General features: G+C 40.0%; 1 protein-coding gene across 2 annotated transcripts in view; it reads left to right on the forward strand.

Moving 5' to 3' along the window:
* The window catches only part of LOC122641718 (beta-galactosidase), a 126609-nt gene that overhangs the window by 66960 nt on the left and 40366 nt on the right, over positions 1-19283 (forward strand). For both annotated transcript variants that reach the window (XM_043835008.1, XM_043835007.1), the window contains exons 7-12: positions 212-277; positions 1636-1875; positions 11248-11454; positions 11588-11891; positions 12247-12406; positions 12499-12607. In XM_043835008.1, the coding sequence (XP_043690943.1) occupies positions 212-277; positions 1636-1875; positions 11248-11454; positions 11588-11891; positions 12247-12406; positions 12499-12607 (1086 nt within the window). The remainder of the gene's footprint in view (positions 1-211; positions 278-1635; positions 1876-11247; positions 11455-11587; positions 11892-12246; positions 12407-12498; positions 12608-19283) is intronic.

The raw sequence follows: 19283 nt of genomic DNA on the forward strand, positions 1-19283 counted from the left end.
GTGTAGCATCTTTCATATAGTGGTATTCTAATATATCACCATGCTCTTAACTAAGAATTACCCTTGATATTGTTCTTTTTCCTTCCCCTTTTTGTTTGACTACGTAGCGGATCCAATTTAGATCTTTTATGTCCATCTTTCTTAATTTGGTATTAACTTACATTACAATAGATTAATGATTATTCACAAATTAATTGATTGGTTTATGCAGATATTTATTGCTGATTACTTTTTCAAATCGAGTTTGGGTGAAAATTCCTTGTACGCAGATATACAGGTACACTGGAATTTTATAGAAAAAATATTGGATATTTGTTCAATTAACTTTCTTTAATTGAAGAAGGAAAGCCATTTTAACCACTCTTTGTGTCTCTATGTCTGCTATTTTGTACTTTTTTTTAAGAAAAAAGAGCTTTTACAGTGCTCCTATGTGGCTTATTGCTATATTGAGAGATCCACTCCTTGATTCCCTGCATCTGTAAAGCATGTAGTGTCCCTAATGCAGTTCTAAACTCGAACCAGTGAAGTCCTGTGTGAGATCAGCTTGCGACAGGACCGCAGGTGTAGGGACAACTGAGATATGCATGAAATTTTGGTTGAATGGTTTATTTGTCAAGGGGATCAAGTTTGTAAAATCTTATGTTGATCTTATGGTCAGATTTGAAGGTATGGGGTAGTCTCAAAAATAGCAAGTCCCCAAAAGAGAGACCAGATTATCAATTAACAGAAAATAGCAAGTAGGAACCAGATTTGAAGAAATCAAAGGGTTACCAAAATAGTTTGCTGAAAATAGGAACTCAGATGTATTAAATACAGAAAAAACAGCTACTAGTGTGGAAATAGCAAATGAAAAATAGAAAGGGAATGAAAATAGCAACTGAGGAACAGAGTAAGATGAAAGTATGGGATTAGAAATTAGAAGAAAATAGTGAGTAAGGCTCTCTTTGGTTAGATTTCGATTTCTATCACAGGGTGATTTCAATTTTTGAGTATGTTTGAAATGAATTTTTAACCCTATTTTTGTGAAATAGAAACTAATAGAATTCAAATTTGGAAATAGCTGGGGAGCTATTTCGGGATTTCGCTTTCTCTATCCTCCTCTGCAATCCTGCCCCAACCCCCCATCTACCACCCCACCTGGCGAATAGTAGTTTTGTTTTTTTTTTTTTTTTTTTTTTTTTTTTTTGTGGGGGGGTGGGGTTGGAGGCTTCTTCACTGACAGTTACACACGAAACTCATCGAGAGAGACGAGTCTTGGTCGAAATTTTGACCGAGTCTCGTTGAGTTACGGTTTTTATATAAAGAGTTTTGTAACATTTCAGATTGAGATTTTGGCGAAATGCCGAATTTCAGTCAAAACATTGTTCTCTTATTTTTCTGTTGGTTTCGACTCGGTGGGTGATGAAACCGAGATTTTTTTCTGAGATCTCAGCGAGACCTCGTACCATATATTAACTAGATAATTTGTAATTATGTTGGAGTTGGCTTAGTTGACTTGAAAAGGGGTTACATTATGATCACATTGTATGTGATAATGCAATATTGCAATGTACTAATTTCACAATCTACTTAATTCTGCTTCTCTGACATACATGAGGTTCATAAGCCCCTTATTCTGTATTTTGTGTGATCCAGGTAGAAGTGATAATTGATGACCCAAGAAAATCAACTAATGATAACATCCTTGCAAACTTCACCATCGAAGCTAGAATATACGACACTGGGAAGTGGTATGAATGCGATGGAAATATTGATCTTCATTCCTTCAATGTGGCTCATATGGAACTTGATTCATCACCTAGTACACTTCCCGGGTTTCATGGATATATACTCAGGGGAAGACTCCAAATGCCTAAGCTTTGGTCTGCAGAAGAAGTGAGTTATTCAGACAGTCCTTTTAAAAGAAAATTTGAGCAGAATGAATTTCTGTATATTATGTATCTTGCTGCTTGATCAGAATTCCCACTTATGGTTTGGTTAGTCATGTTCTTTTGTGTTTCTATATCTGAGTACCTTTATCATAATAATATTCAACTGGTTCATATTAGGACAAGTTTCTGTTTCCATGCAGCAAAGATTGATAGGCAGTTTTTCATGTACTAATAATACAGGCATACAACATAGATTAGTAGGATTTTTATTTTCTTTATTGTACTAAACTTGTTGGTGAAACGACACAAATAAGCGTAGTCGGAGGAATCAACAGGGGAACCAAGCTGTAACGACCCAGACCCGGATATAGGTAAAGGTACAGCCCTCACGGGCTCTGACCAACGATCGATAAACATTCATGAAATTCAAGTCTCAACAAAAATAATTAAATCATAACTCTTCAATCCCAAAAAGTACCTACTGGTGGCAATCTAAGGTATGTCCTTAACTTAAACTTCAATTCACTCTATCAGAGTTTACATAAAGTAGCTCACTACTACATCCATCTGCTGAAATAAAATAAATTAAAAGAAAACTTGAGTCGCCCTCGAACTCCGCTGCAACCAGTACCTCCACTTTTTTTTATTTTTGGGTGAATAAAAATTATATTACCAAAAGAGGAAAAGATACAGAGAGCCCCGAAGGGAGAAGGGAAGAGAAAAAAAGAGAAACTGCCAGCCAAAGCAATGGCTAAGGGGCTGTAGCAACAAAAGAAACATTAGAGAGACCTCAGGAATCAACAATGAGCCTGTTCCTTGGGGAGTCTATACAAAGGAGGGGGGAGCTAGCAATAACTTTGCTTTAATTTCAAAGGAAATGGAATCCCAAATCATACTGTAAGATCGAGAATTGGAGGCCCATTTCCTGATATTGCACTCCATCCAAATATGATTAAGGGCTGCACAGAAAGCCATATTGCCGACTGAGTCACAAATAGAGGAGCCGGCATAAGTCATATCGATCCAAATCCACTCTCTAGAGAAGGGCAAAATTCTTCTTTGGGTAGGCCAGCATTTGTTGAGAATGCTCTTCCAAATGGCAGCAGACCTAGGGCATTCAAAGAAGAGATGATTCAGGTCTTCAACATTGTTCCAGCAGAGGCAGCAAGTAGAAGGAACAGAGATCTGACGGCTGCGAAGAAAATCCTGCGTTGGGAGGCAATTGGTGAAGACTCGCTAGGCTATGAAGCAGTGCCTAGGAATGTGATGCTTGAACCAAAGAAGCTTCCTCCAAGGAACCACTGAGCCATTTATACGTATGAGATTCCAAGCTGCTTTGGAGGAGAAGGAGCTGCAGTTGGAAGAGGACCAAGTAACAAGATCTCCTCTAGACATCGGCCTTCTAGGAATGGACAGGAGGTCATTCCTTTAGAGATGTGGAGGAGAGGGGAGGGCCCCAGCCATTGTGATCCAGGATGTCAGCAACCAAGGAAAGTCTATGAAGACCAGAGGCATAAATAGCCCTGGGGGTAACCAAGGGAAGCAGAATTCCTTTTGGATGCCAGTGGTCCAACCAAAGATAGGAGGAAAGTCCATCACCAATATGAGTACGAATAGCCTGAAGAACCAGCTGCCTGCTAGCAAGTACCTCCACTTTATTCCTCTGTAATGTCAAAATTTAATGGGATGAGCTCAACAGCCCAGTAAGATAGAAAATAGTAAGAGTACAGCACAACTAAACAAAACAACCAAACATTCACAACAATTAAATCAAACTTCTTTTAAATTTCTCAAAACTTCAATAAAACACTTGTTTGAAAACTCCACTCTTAAAAGAACTCTGTCATTTGAAATCCCCCTCCTTTTTATCACTTTAGCCGGCACCGAGGGAAACAGGCGACCACCGCCCATAACATGAGAGGAACACGGCCCCCTTACAATCACTTACGATCACTTACGGTTGTCACCCACTCTGTGACTAATTATAGACCACTGACAACTCATTTGTGCACAGTGGATATGATTTCCACGGCTCCACGGAAACCTCTCTAGTGGCTATGACTCTCCATCGGCACAGGGCAGTCTATTTACCCTCAAACTCTTACATCACTTACCACTCTTTCACAACATTTACATCACTTATCATTCTTTCACAACCACTAACATCACTTTTGAACACCCACACTTTAAAACACTCTCTTTAACAATTACACCTTTAAAACTACACCAAGTGAAAACACAGGTAAAAATCCACAAGTAAAATCCCAAAACCACTTTCACAATTTCACCACACATCAACAAATACAATTTAAATTACTATAATTCAGCATATCATCATTGACAAACATTCCATATGAAACACAAATCAAACATACCATACATATCCATACACGTGGTGTACACTCACTATAATCCACTTATCTTAGTGTACAAATGTGTTATCCCCACCCTCTGAGTTTCCGGTTTCCAAAAGGTCCCTATCTGCAATTATAAGGGGTTCTTTATTAATCACCTTAATTCACAAATCAAACCAGCACCCTACTCCCTCAAGAGTCAAAATAAGGTCCAAAATAAAATAGGAAAGTTTCTCAATCATAATAACAAGCAACCTCAGAATGGGCCCAAATCAAAATCGAGGTTCTCCCCCTGGTAGGCCAACAAAACCTCATCCTACAATTTGGGTCCCAAGTATAATCCCAAAACTCTAAAACAGAATAGGTTTTCAACGTAGGGAAAAACCAGAATTATAATCTTCAAACAGAATGGTTTTCAATGTAAGGAAAAACCAGAAATTTTAATCTTAAAACAGAATGGTTTTCAATGCAAGGAAAAACCAGAACTTAACTTTAAAACAGAGTAGGTTCCAATGCAGCAAAAATCAGTACTTAACTTTAAAACAGAGTAGGTTCTAATGCAGCAAAAATCAGAAATTAACTTTTAATCAGAGTAGGTTTCAATGCAGTAAAATTCAGAAATTAACTTTAAATCAGAGAAGGTTCCAATGCAGCAAAATTCAGAAATTAACTTTAAAACAGAGTAGGTTCCAATGCAGCAAAAATTAGAAATTACTTTAAAACAGTCTTGGTTCCTATGCAGCAAAAACCAGAATTTACTTTCAAACAGAGTAAGTTCCAATGCAGCAAAAATCAGAAATTACTTTAAAAAAATCTAGGTTCCTATGTAGCAAAGAAAATCAGGATTTATCCAAGTTTCGTTCCCATCAGAAGCATTAGGCAAAACAAAAAAAGACGGCGTAGATCACTTACTTGCTTTGACACTAGTGTGGAATGGGAAAATAAAAAAATACAGCAGCAACTGTTTCTTGACGGCAGTCCCTCTCCCTTTCTCCTTCCACGACCTCTTCTTCTCCCTTTCTCTTCCTATGATTCTCTCCTCTCTCGATCTCTTTCTTTCTTTCTTTTTTTTCCTCTTTTTTTCTTTTTGTAGTTCCTTCCCTCTCTCGATCCCCTTCAATTTATGTCTTTCTCTGTCTTTCCCTCTTGCGGAAAGTCACTCTCTTTCCCCATCTCTCTCGGTTTCTCCCTCTTCCTCTCTCTCTTGCGAGATTCTCACTCTCTCCCTATCTTTCTCGGTTTCTCTCTCTCTCCCTCTCACACATGATATTTCTATCCCCCCTTTTTTGTTTATTTATTTATTTTTAACTTACTCCTATTTTATCTCTGCCCTCTAATCTTTCCATGATTCTGAAGTTTCCCCCCTTCTCACGGTTGGTTTGGTAGGGTGGGGTCCACCAGCCTAAGGCTGACATAAAAATAAAAGAAATTTAACTATGTTGTGCACTTGTGCACCTAGAACCCAAGACCTCATGATTAAATTAAAGTCTCAACCACTAAGCTAGATACTCACTTGTTTATTAAAGGGGAAATTTCCTAGATCTACTAGATAGAAAAAAGATTTACAAAATTGGTAGATGTAAATTATGTTTTACAATCACAAGTTACAACCTTAAAAAGATTTACTAAATCCCCATAGGAGTTAAAATAGTTGAATGATACCCCATTATCCTTCTATTTTTTCTTTTGTTTTTTCATTCAATCTTTTTATTTTTAATTAATCCCCACCTTTCTTTCTTCGTCTCGTTCTCTGGCCTTCTCTTTCCTCTTCCTTTGATGAACAATCACGTCTGCAACCACTCAATCCTCCCTTCTCCTGCAACCCCATACCACCCTCCTCCTTGCAAATCAGCCCCGCACAACCACCGCCATCCACCCCTTCCCTCCCTCCTCCCTCCCTGCCCTGCCACCGCCGCCCCTTCTCTTCCCTGCAATTCCAACCCCGCTGAGCCCAGCAAAAACAGTTTTACCCTCAAAATTCACTGAGAAAAGGAATTTTTATTTAATTAAAAGGTGGGAAAATACAGAGGAAAAGAGTAGCCGTACTTTCAATTTGACTGGAGACGAATAATATTCGGTGGAAACCTGCCACAATGGCGAAGGAATTGTTAATGAAGAAACAGAAAATAACGAAAATCGATTAATTTCAATTTTTAAAATGTATTTTTAATTAAAAAATGGAAGGAGAGAGGAAGGAGTTGAATATGTGTAGGAGGAAGCATTTAAAAGTGGAAGAAGATGTTGGGATCCGAGTTAAGTGTTTGTGCAGACTGCAGCTGTGTTGAACGAGGCTTTCTTGCGATAGTGGTAGTGGTGGTTGGCTGAGGATGAAATTGGGACTGCTTGGGGTTTTAAATAGAAGAACAATGCAAACTGGAGGTCTTTGTTCGATATGCAACTTTTCTTATTCCAGTAATATGAAATGGAAATATCTGTTTTCACTTCAAATATTTCCTACTGGTATAACATTTGAATCGATTGCGAAAAATTCCCAATGACATTGAGCGGCCTTCACATCTGTCCTCTTTCCTTGGTGAGCTCTTATGCTAAAGAGGTCATGATCTTCCGAGGATAATGATTTCATTGGACGCGGACTGGTGAAGCTAATGAGAAACGGTTTGTAAAATAGATCTCGCTTTAATGCTACTCCCACCCATCATTTTCAGGTAAGTCTTAGGGGAAAACAAAATTTGAGAGTTTCATTATTGTCAGAACTCGGTTTACGTGATTTTAGTGCTACAGTGTCACAGGGATTTGCAGAGAGAACGGAGTAAGCTGTGCAGGGGCGGGGGTAGGGACAAGAGGGAATAGGGTGGGGCAGGTTTGCAAGGGAAGGAGGAAAATTGAGTGAGCAGGAGAGTGACGGAGGGAAGAAATGATGGGTGGGGGTGGGGGTGGCGGTGGTGGGGTTGTGGGGTTGTGGGGGAGGGGAAGGGAGTAGTTGAGGAGGTGTTCGTCGGAGGAGGAAGAAGAAGGGTGGGTCAATAAAAAATAAAATATTAGGAAAATTAAATAAAGAAACAAAAAGGAGGGGAGAGAGAATGACAGTGATGAGGGTATTTTAGGTTGTTCGTTTAACACTTTTTACTCAAACGGGGATTTGGTAATTCTTTTCAACGTTGTAATTTGTATTTGTAAAACATAATTTTCATCTACCGATTTTGTAAATCTTTTTGCTATCTAGTAGATCTCAGCAATTTCCCCTTTATCCCTAAAACAATATTTAAATAAAGAACGAAAGCACTTTTTAATTCTTAAATATCATTATGCCATTCAGTAGTAGATTACTTCCAGAATTAAATTCTACACACAATGGCAATAAGAAAAAAAAAATAATTATTAGTTTACAGATTTTCCCCTGAAGTGTAAAATTACAAAAATACCCCTGGTTATAGATAATTAATTAATCATTAACACTTTTAGGCTTTCAAAATTCTGGGGCATTACCATGATAAGACCCTCTCACATCACCAACCTTGAGTTGCACAAGTTGTATAAGGAACTCACTGAGAGGTTGATGTAGATAGGTTCTTGGGCCACAAGTACTGCCACAAGAGCCATAAGGTTCTGGCCCATGATCCACCATAAGTGGACCAGACCCACCGCCCACTGAGCCAACCAGCCTTGCGCTGGGAACCAATTGGCTGATTGTTTTCTGGTTCACCCAAAACCAGTTCGTGGGGAACAACTGGCTGGATTTAGTGGAGATTCTTTGTTATGTTTACTTTCTAATTTGGTCCAGCCTAGAACCTTGTATTTTATTTCCTAGCTTTGAAATTAGTTAGATTAGTGTGCAAGTCTCAAAGTTTCCTTGTAAGATACTTCTAGTACCTTTTTTTTTGGTGAATAAAAATATCATTACCAAAGCCCCCAAAAAAATGGGGAAAAAGGGGGAGGGGGGTTGGGAAACTATACAAGTCTCAAGCCTTAAGAGGATAGGCTACAAGGAAAATATAATCCCCAGGATACAACAATGTGCCTATTCCTTGGGGTGTTAACACAAGTCTATGAGGAAGCATGTGGAGTTTGGAACTAATATCAAAGGAGATGACTTTCCAAATCATGTCAATAGAACGAGAGTTGGAGGTCAATCTTTGGAGATTCCATTCTATCCAAATGTGAGATATAGCAGCCCTAAACACAAGCTTGCCGGCGGTGTTACAGATCAAACTACCAGAAAAAACCCTATCCAACCACTGCCATCCCCTAGTGAAGGAAAGAGGTCTCTTGCTTCGGGGCCAAATGGAGTGTAAAGCTTTTTTTTAAATGGACAGGGCAAGGGGGCAGGAGAAAAAAAGGTGATCGATGTCCTCAATGCTATTCTAACAAAGAACACAAGAACGGGGGACAGGTATATGTCGATGAAGGAGATATGCTTGGGTAGGGTGGCAAAGGTTAAGGGTTCTCCAAACATTAAAGCTATGGCGGGGTATGCAGCCTTTGAACCAGACCAACTTGAACCAGGGGACCAGGGGCATGGGGTCTAACAAAGTCCCAGGCAAAGAGGGAGGTGAAGACCCCTTTAGGGGAGGGGAGCGAGCTAATCTTGTCCGAGAGAGAGGGGTTGGGGGGGGGGGGGGGGAGAAGCCCAAACTTCGGAGAGACATGGGAGAAGGGGAGGGACACCAAGAGCCTAGGGAGACGATTGTGGAGAGTGAGGCAGATTTTGGAATACCAGAAGAATAGATTGCATGGACACCTAGAAGGTTATAAAGGACTCCTAAGGGATGCTAGGGATCTAGCCAAAGGGAGAGCGAGGTCCCATCAGCAATCACAGAGGAGGTGGCTAAAAGGGCTACGGGACGGAGAAGAATAATTTTACACCAGACCCAGGAGGGGTCAGCAGGGTGGGGGACAGTCCAGTTGGAGTCATGTTTAAGGAGATAGTAGTAGACCCAATTGACCCAAATTGAGTCATGCTTGGTGGAGATTTTCCAGATTAGCTTCAGGATACCGGCAATTATAGTCCTGGATCCTGCGGATACCAAGGCCTCCTTTAGATTTAGGGAGACGGATGGTTTTCCAATTAATCGGGAGAAGGAATTTAGAAGATTCCTTATCTTTCCAAAGGAAGGAGAAGGAGAGAGATTCCATGGCTTTGGTGGTGGATTTTATAGATACCACACCAGTAGATGTAAGATGATTGAAGGACTGATCTGATCAATTCAATCCTACCTACGAAGGAAAAGAGTTTACCCTTCCAGAGCTGGAGCCTTTTATGGATAAGATCCAGCATAGGGGTACAGTGATGGGCAGTCAGTCTGGCAGGGATCAAAGGGAGACCAAGGTATTTCACAGGTAAGGAGCCTAAGGAGAATCCAGTTAGCTGGAGCAGGGTATCCTTATCCAATTCTGAGACACCTGAGAGGAAGATATGGATTTCAAGAGGTTGATTCGAAGGCTAGAGAGGCTTTCGAAGAGCTGTGAGGATGACATAATGGAGGAGATAGAGGAGGGGGTACCCTTGGAGAAGATCATGAGAGCGAAGGCAAGGTGGGAGAGGTTGAGACCTTTGCACTTGGGGATGGGGGAGATGAGGTGTTGGATCAGTTTTTGCCTGGATACTCCTAGAGAGGACCTCAAGGGCGAGGGAGAAGAGGAAAGGGGAGAGGGGGCACCCTTGGCAGATCCCAACTTTGGAAGGAAAGAAGCCAGTTGAGGAACCATTAACAATGACCAAGAAGAAAGGGGAGGAAATGCAGCACTGGATCCAGTGGACGAAAATAGGAGGGAAGGACATCTGGGTCATGACATCACAAATAAAATCCCAACATAAGGAGTACTTCAATGGCTCCAGGCCGAAAGTAGGGAGGTGACGTTGGTAGTAACTTCCTCTTATCTAGAGTTCTGTGTACTTGATGATATTTCTCTTTTTCTTAGAGGACGAGATCTGCTAAGTCACAAGTAGATCAATTGATTGCGGGCAGACAATCATTGTAGCTGCGACCTTATCCTATGTTGTCCTTTTCTTATGGGTTAAGGTCTTCGCCAGTTGTTTTAGTAAACTATCTTATACTATAGCTATTTCTTAGGCATAAATTGGTTTATTATCTATCATGAAAAATAAATATATATATATATATATATATATATATATATATATATATTTATTTATATGGAAAAGGCAAGAGAATAGAAAGTACACTTTTCTAATCTAAGAAACAAATTGTCCCTATGCAAATTTGCCTTTCACTTTATAGAAGCAACTAAGTTTATCTTTTTTGGAGATGCATATCAAGCATAACTGATTAAATTATATCTACGAAGGTGAGTTCCTATTTCTAGATTGTGGTAGTTTTTCATGTCCAACACTCTATGTGCAGGTCTACACTAGAAACTCATATCAGTGTCCACTCATCATAGCATTTTCCCTTTTCCCTTTTCCCTTTTTCCCTATCTGTTATTTGTTAGATCAGATCGTTCTACACACATCTCAGAAAAACTCATGTGCCATACACAAAATTCACTTTCTATATTAGTTTCCAGATAGGTAAAACGTTGCATTCTAATATTTAAGTGATGACATAACTCAAATGGCACTATGATTGCCTATTTGATCATTTTAGAGATGGCTCTCATCTAAATTCTAGGTCAGAGGACTAGGATGTTTGTTATTGAATTTCATATGAAGTTTTAGCTAAAGACCTGTAGATTCAGAGGTAAATTCCTGGAAAGCAACTACTAGCATGAGTACAGGATCATCTTGACCCTAATTAATTGACTACTTGCCAATTTTTAGAGAAAGAAGAAGCTGCCTTTTGGATATTAATAGAAAATATGTTGGATCTGTTAGTGAGGGAAGAAACTCTATCACACCTTTCTTTCATATTTTGTAGAATGTATTTTTCAAAGTGAAGATTCCTCGTACTTCGATATGTTCTGTATATGGGAGTCCTTTCTTTCTGATTTTGTAAAATGTTATGGCATTTTGTATTTCACTTTTTGATCCATTCATTTGTTTTGTTATTTTCAGAACTTATTATTTTCTAGTATCCTAAGATTTGCATGTTAACCATTTACAGCCAAACCTGTACACTCTTGTTATTGTCCTTAAAGATGCATCAAGCCAGTTGGTTGACTGTGAATCATGTCAAGTAGGGATACGGCAAATATCGCTAGCCCCAAAACAGCTACTATTTAATGGCAATCCAGTTATAATACGAGGGGTCAACAGACATGAACATCACCCACGTCTAGGGAAAACAAACTTGGAATCCTGCATGGTTAAGGTGATTTTCAGTTTCTCTTTTTTTTTTTCTTCTATAGTTCAGCTTGGAGTAATTCATCTGTAGAACATCTCACCAAGATTTCCATTTCCTCTTCGTCTCTGGTAATATACCATGTCTTCTTCTCTATCTGTAGGATTTGGTTTTGATGAAGCAGAACAATATCAATGCCGTGAGAAACAGCCACTATCCCCAACATCCACGGTGGTATGAATTGTGTGATTTGTTTGGGGTCTACATGATAGATGAAGCCAATATCGAGACCCATGGTTTTGATCTTTCTGGACATATAAAGCATCCTACATTAGAGCCAAGTTGGGCTTCTTCTATGCTAGACCGAGTGATAGGCATGGTGGAGAGGGACAAAAATCATGCATGCATTATATCTTGGTCCTTGGGGAATGAAGCTGGATATGGACCTAACCATTCTGCTTTATCGGGTATAATATTTTTTCTGTTACAAGTCATTTTGATTTCTTCGCCTTCCCTCCTTTGATAGACGCATAAGAAACAGCAGAAATATGTATATATATATATATATATGAGTAAACAAGAAAACAAACCCCCAATAGAGTTGTCAAGAGAGAAGAACCACTCCATCCTAAAACACTAACCCCCAAGTATCCAACAGAACCTAAAAGACAACCTACATCCCATTCCCTCCCTACACCTCCCCCAAAACAAAAAAAAAAAGAGGAATTTCCCACCCCACCCAACCTCTCCTCTCCAAAAGAAGAAAAGAATAGCAGATATAGTATTTAACTGGTCTCCATTTTATTATCATAATGATTTCAGGTTGGATCCGAGGAAAGGATCCATCAAGGGTAATACACTATGAAGGAGGTGGATCCAGAACGCCATCAACAGACATTGTGTGCCCCATGTACATGCGTGTTTGGGACATAGTGAAGATTGCAAATGATCCAACAGAAACTCGTCCACTGATTTTATGCGAGTATGCTCACTAGTTTCGTGATTTACAAAAAAATGACAATATACTCTTTTAGTGATCTTCTTAGTACTACTGTGTTTACATGCTTATTGCAGGTACTCTCATTCAATGGGAAATAGCAATGGAAATATTCATGAATATTGGGAAGCTATTGATAGCACAGTTGGTCTTCAAGGAGGTTTTATTTGGGATTGGGTTGATCAGGTGAATACAGATTCCAACGTATGGTGGATGATGGATATCAATCATGTCAATCATCCAACTTCTTATTTGTCAACAATTTAGCTTATCTTGCGTATCCTTCATTGGAAAACATTAAGTCCCTTGGACACTTTAAAACCAATATGAGATATACCTTGACAGATCAAAAGAAGGATCAGCTTTTGGTGGGTTAAGAGAGAGAATAAGAAAAAAAAGAATGAAAAGATAAAGCAGTTGTTGCGGGACTGTGAACAGTAATGTGAACAGTACTTTAGAAGAAGATGAGAGAGGAGAGAAAGGAGAGGCACCGACCTCTTGTTAAAATTAAACCTTAACTCATCAAATCATTTGGTTTGGCCATTTGCCTTAATAAATTTATGGAGACTCAAAGCAGAAAATAAAAATAGAAACAAAGATTGCCCCAATCTCTCAATCAAAACAGTATGAGAGGTTTCCTAAACTGACTATAAACTGAAAATAGAAGTTTCTTTTAATAATAGAAACAAATAAAAAACAAAACTAACTAAAGCAAATTGACCGAAACAAGACTGGATTTATAGGAATCTAATCCAACCCAACTATTATAATATAATAATAAAGACCGAGTTTTCCTTCAGCCATGGTCGAGGGAGAATCCCTGATCGAGGCCTTCCAATGGCGTTGATAGGGTATCACGCAACAGTGGAGGGCATGGTTCAAGAACTCGTCTCTAGTATAGGTTTCGACCTAGCCAAAAAGCGAGTTGGGTCGAGATCTCGCCGTCGACGAGTTGGGGTATTGTTTTTTTTTTTTTTAAACTCAATGGCTGGTTTCGGTGGGTTTTAGACCTAGTTTGGTCATGAAAGTTGGTATACAGCCTATTTTGGGCCATTTAAACACAATGGCACTATCAGATTTTGAAAAATCAAAGTCCAAATAGGAGTTTCACTTAGTGGGAAACCAGGACATAGTTATGCTAGAAACCAGGACAAACACTAATTTGTGCCTAAATACAAAAACATTTACTTAAATGATATTAGGCATAAATAAGTGTCTGTCCTGGTTTCTGGCAAAAATAAGTGTCTGTATACCAAGGTTTGCATAAATAGGTGTCTGTATACCAAGATTTCCCACCAAGATGACCAAAACCACCGAGATCTCGCCTCTCGCTCGAGATCTGGTACTCATATAATGGTGTTTGGGTCGAAATCTCGGTCCGACCGAGTTGGGGTAAAATGGGATTTCGACCTTCATCTCATCTTGAGCTTTTAAAATAGCTAGATATTTGCGAGATCTCACGAGTTCTTGTTCCATGGTGGAGGGTAATTTTGACCGTTCGTAAATAGGGGGCCAGATATTTATGGCCACTGATCACTGTACGGCTTCACATATGGTGAAGGAAAACATTCCCCTAATGATAAAAATAAGGAAATAGAATTCAAACAGAATCTGGCTTGAACAGTAACACATGAACAATATACATGCTAAGCCTAAACCAGAGGGTTCAGAATTTAACCAGACCAGCCAGCATGAACTGGTTTTTTCCTCCTTTCTAGTAGAATATTGAATCACTACTGCATCAATTCCCCCTCAGTTAAACTCTCCCTCAAGTTTTGTAGAAGGGTAAGAATAAGAACATTATAATGGGTACCTACAGCTCCTTGTCTGCAATTAGAACAAATCCAAAATATGAAGCTTCGATCGAATGTCCGTACCTTGAAAGTTGTGAGGAAGAACGAACTTATGATATAGAATAACTTTCGTTGCAATAAGATCTTTCACAAGCTCGTTTTTTGCTTGAAGAGACTGAACATCCTCAGTAAGCTCAATAGAAACAGAAAGTTCTTCATCTTGTTTGAGCTCTTCCAACTCCTTTTGTGCCTGCACTGTTGATGTTGCTTTGATCGGATTTAAAGAGCTATCACGTTGCAGCCCTTCCAAGACATTAGTTTGTTGTAGATGAGAGGGTATTGAAGTACATAAATTTGCTTCAGAATCGAGGAAACCTTGTCGGCTTTAAGCCATGAATGACCCACTAAAATGGCATGTTATTGTAAGACTAGAACCAGAATAGGTCTAATCCCAGGCAAGATGAAATAAAAAAATCTCCGAAGAACAAGAAAGAAAGCAATGGAATCCCAAAGAGAACAATGGGATCTCAAAATTGGTTGGAGAAGAATGATGAGATCTCAAAAGATAATCAAAAGAAAGAATCCCACAAAATTAATAACCTGTTGAAGCACCAATGATCTTGATGTGGTAATCTTCAAGAAATCGATGTGACAATCAGTTGAAGAAATCCCATCATCTTGTAGCACTCTTGAGATCGATTTGAACAAAATTAGGGGATGGGGGAAGGTTGGGGTTGGTTATCTCATCCTGGGTATCTCACTCATCCTATCTCAGGATTTTCACAAAGGCTCAAGCCAATATTCATTAATCAAATTCGTGTACAATGCTAACCTCCCTTACAAACTTATTGATGAATTTCATGAATAATGGCTTGTGAACAATGTGCCCACAACCTCTTTATTTATAATCAGAGATCATTATAATAAAGGAAATAAAATCCTAGTCAAATCACTTGTGCAACATGTGCATAGTGAACCTGGACACTTTAATGTATCCGGGTCCGGGTCACTGGTCAATGGGTAATCCGTGAACATTCGACCCCTCCCCCTCAAGTTGGTGCATATATATCATGCATGCCCAACTTGCTAATTACAAAAGAAAAAGACTTATAACAAAGACTTTTAGTAAGGACATCTGCTAGTTGATCACTGGACTGAACAAATGGAACACATACAACTCCTTGCTTCAGCTTTTCCTTGATGAAGTGCCTATCAACCTCCACTTGTTTGGTACGGTCATGCTGGACTTGGTTGTGTGCTATACTAATGGCAGATTTGCTATCACAGTAGAGATGCATAGGAAGAGTTGTGGAAAGGTATAGGTCCTATAGAAGACCTTTTAATCATAGTAACTCACAAACTCCATGTGCCACGGCCCTGAATTCAGCTTCAGCACTTGATCAAGCAACAACAGATTGCTTCTTGCTTCTCCAAATGACTAAGTTCCCTCCAACAAAGGTACAATACCCTGATGTAGACCTCCTGTCATCAGGGCAACCAGCCCAATCAGCATCCGTATATGCTTCTACTCGAGTATGGCTGTGAGGAGAATACAGAATTCATTTTCCAAGTGAAGACTTCAAATACCTCAAAATTCTGTAGGGAGCTTCCAAATGAGAAGAGGAGGGTCATGCATATATTGACTGACCAAGGTCACGACAAATGCTATGTCCGGTCGGGTATGAGATAAGTATATCAAGCGACCAACTAATCTCTGGTAGCTGCCTTTATCAACTGGATCTCCTTCCTTGCTTTTCAGATGAGTGTTAGGCTCCAGTGATGTGTCTACAGGCTTACATCCTAGCATTCCCGTTTCACTGAGCAGATCAAAGGTATATTTTCATTGAAATAGAGAGATGCCACGTGCTGAGTGGGCAACCTGAATTCCCAAGAAATATCTAAGTCTCCCTAGATCTTTTACTTCAAATTCAGTCCCCAGGTACTTTAACTTCTTCACTTCTTCAATATCACTTCCAGTGATCACAATGTCATCTACATAGACAATCAACATTGTGACATGCTGCCCCCACTTTATAAATAATGTGTGATCAGCATTACTCTGCTTGTAGCCGTTTGACACCATAGCTTTGTGAAATCTCCCAAACCAAGCTCTTGGTGATTGCTTCAAGCCATACAATGCTTTCTTCAGATGACAAACTTTTTCCCTAGTCTTTGAAGTAGCAAACCCAGGTGGAATCTCCATGTAGACTTCCTCTTTAAGATCACCATGGAGGAAGGCATTCTTTACGTCTAGTTGCTGAAGTTCCCAGCCTTGGTTAACAGCACAGGAGATTATCACTCTAACTGTATTCATCTTTGCAACTGGGGCAAATGTCTCTTGGTAATCAATGTCGTGGGTTTATGTGAACCCTTCTGCAACTAATCTGGCCTTGTACCTCTCAATAGACCCATCTGCCTTCTGCTTAATAGCAAAGACCCATTTACAGCCAACTAGTTTTTTCCCAGGTGGAAGATATGTCAATTCCCCGGTTTTGTTCTTTCCCAGAGCATCCATCTCCTCTTTCATTGCTTCTTTCCACTTCTATTCGGCAATAGCCTCCTGCCAAGAGTGAGGAATAGAAACAGAGGATAGGGAGGAAATAAATGCTTGAAATGAAGGAGATAGAGAATCATAAGACACAAATTAGAGATGGGATGTTGAGTACAACTCCTTTTAGGTTTCCTAATAGCAATAGGTAACTCAAGACTAGGATTATAGACAGGCTAACCAGAGTTTGGAGTAGGTTGAGTAGAACTTGGAGCCAATAGTACAGGTGGAGGTGGGTCAGTGGTGGTAGTCTTTTTGTGCCATGTTCCTCTGGCAAATGTTTCATTGAAGGAAGGGTATTTTCCAGTCTCCCCCTAAACAATAGGCTGCTCCTGAAGCTCCCCCTGATCTTGTTCCTGCCCAGTGATCCCTTCTTGAAGCTCTATTTCTGTAGATGATTCTTCAATAGTTAGAATCTCAACCTCCAATGGCTCAATGAGAGGAGACGCCTCTTCACTCCTAGGCTCCCCCTGAAGAGGTGTAGTGGGTGAAAAATAGACCTCAGATTCATGAAAAACAACTTCCATTGTAACAAACATCCGCCGTGTGGGGGGATGGTAGCACTTATCCCCCTTCTGAGTTGCAAAATACCCTAAGAAAACACACCGTAGACCTTGAGGATCAAATTTACCAATGTGGTGATGATTGCGTGCAAAAACAACACACCCAAACACCTTTGGAGGTACAACAAAGGTTGAAGTACCCAGAAGGACTTCAAGAGGGCAGCGAGCATCCAAGACCCGAGTAGGTAGTCGATTAATGAGATAGGAGGCAGCAAGTACAGCATCTCCCCAAAACCGTGGAGGGACATTCATGGTAAACATGAGGAGCAAGCAACCTCCAAGAGATGGCGGATTTTTCGCTCAGCAGCATCTTTTTGGGCCTGTGTGTCAACACACGAGGTCTGATGTATAATCCCATGAGTGTCAAAGTAGGTACGAAGACGGCCGCCCATGTACTCCTTCCCATTGTTAGTGCGGACAATCTTCACTCGGGCAGCAAATTGATTTTCCTCTATTTTATGGAATAATTGGAAGCAAGTAAATACATCAGTCTTCTGATTCATCAAATAAACCCATGTGGTCCGACTAAAGCAATCACTGAAAGTAACAAACCAATGAAACCCAGATGTTGACACACAACGGGCAGGGCCCCACACATCCGAATGAATCAAACAAAAAGGAACTAAACTTCTTTTGTCAGAAATAGGAAAAGTAGCTCTAGTTTGTTTAGCAAAATCGAAATATCAAACTCTACTTGTCTCCGAGTTGTGGGTAGGTGAAAAGTATAGGTGTGAGATCTGGGAAGAATCAGGAATAGAAAGTTTAGGCTAGGGAACTGGGAAGAATTAGGGGTACCTTAGCCTACCTTAACCGTGCAGACTGTTGGAATTCACACGAACGACCACCATCGAACCCTCCGTCACTCGACAATCAGCACAGGAGAAGGAGTTGTAAGCTGCGCCTTTCCTTCTGTTGCAGCACTACCAAGTGGGGGATTTGGGGGGCGGGGGAATAGTATGCAAGAGAGCATGTTGCAAAGAGTGTGCAAGAGAGACATTGCCTCTAAGATGTTGCAAAGAGACGTTCAGGGCTTGACGTCATCATGGAGGAAAATGTATTGATGGTGATGCGGAATATATATCCATAGAACTTGAATTCCAAATAAGCTCTCAAGTGGCAGATATTTAGGGTCATGTAATGAGCCTTTCCCTAATAGAACATGAAATACCATTATACAACAACAACAACAATAACAACAACAACAACAACAACAACAACAACAACAACAACTCAACCTTATCCCAACTGAATAGGGTCGGCTAGATGAATCCTTTCAAAACATAGTAGGGAAAAACTGAGGTCCTCACAAAGGTTAAGGAAAGTAAGAGGAATGAAGATTAAAAAAGAAAAAATGAGATAAGAAAGGTGAGAAATGGAAAATGAAAAAAGAAAGAGGAAAGAGGATAGTTCAGGAAATTAGGAAAATCTCAGTTACATAGTGTCGACAATGTGGATCCTTGCCCTCCAATAGGCTCAATCTGAGGTCATACTTGGCACAAGACCCAGACTATGCATGTCATTCTTCACAACCTCACCTATGGTCATGTTAGGCCTGCCCCTAGCCCTTTTAGCTCCTTCAATCGGAATCAGATCACTCCTCCTTATTGGTGCGTCCCTAGGCCTCCATTGCACATGGCCAAACCACCTCACACGACATTCTCGGAGCCTGTCGCTGATCGGGGCAACTCCCACATTGATGCAGATCCAAGCCTCCATGAACTGAAGAAGCCCCCCTGATCATAGGGTTTTAGTAGGAGCCTTAGACTAGTTTATACTTAGCTTATTGCAGTTCTATTCTTAGTTTTATTGTTATGTCTTTAATTGTACCGGTTCAAATTGGTTGTATCCAATTGGTTAAATTTGAGTTGGTCTAATTTAAGTGAAGTGTTCCTATTGGCTATTAGGATCTTATATCCTATTGGTTGATGAGGAATCTTCTTAGTTTAAGAGTTTTAAGT

The sequence above is a fragment of the Telopea speciosissima genome, chromosome 10 (assembly GCF_018873765.1).
Source record: "Telopea speciosissima isolate NSW1024214 ecotype Mountain lineage chromosome 10, Tspe_v1, whole genome shotgun sequence".
Lineage (NCBI taxonomy): Eukaryota > Viridiplantae > Streptophyta > Magnoliopsida > Proteales > Proteaceae > Telopea > Telopea speciosissima.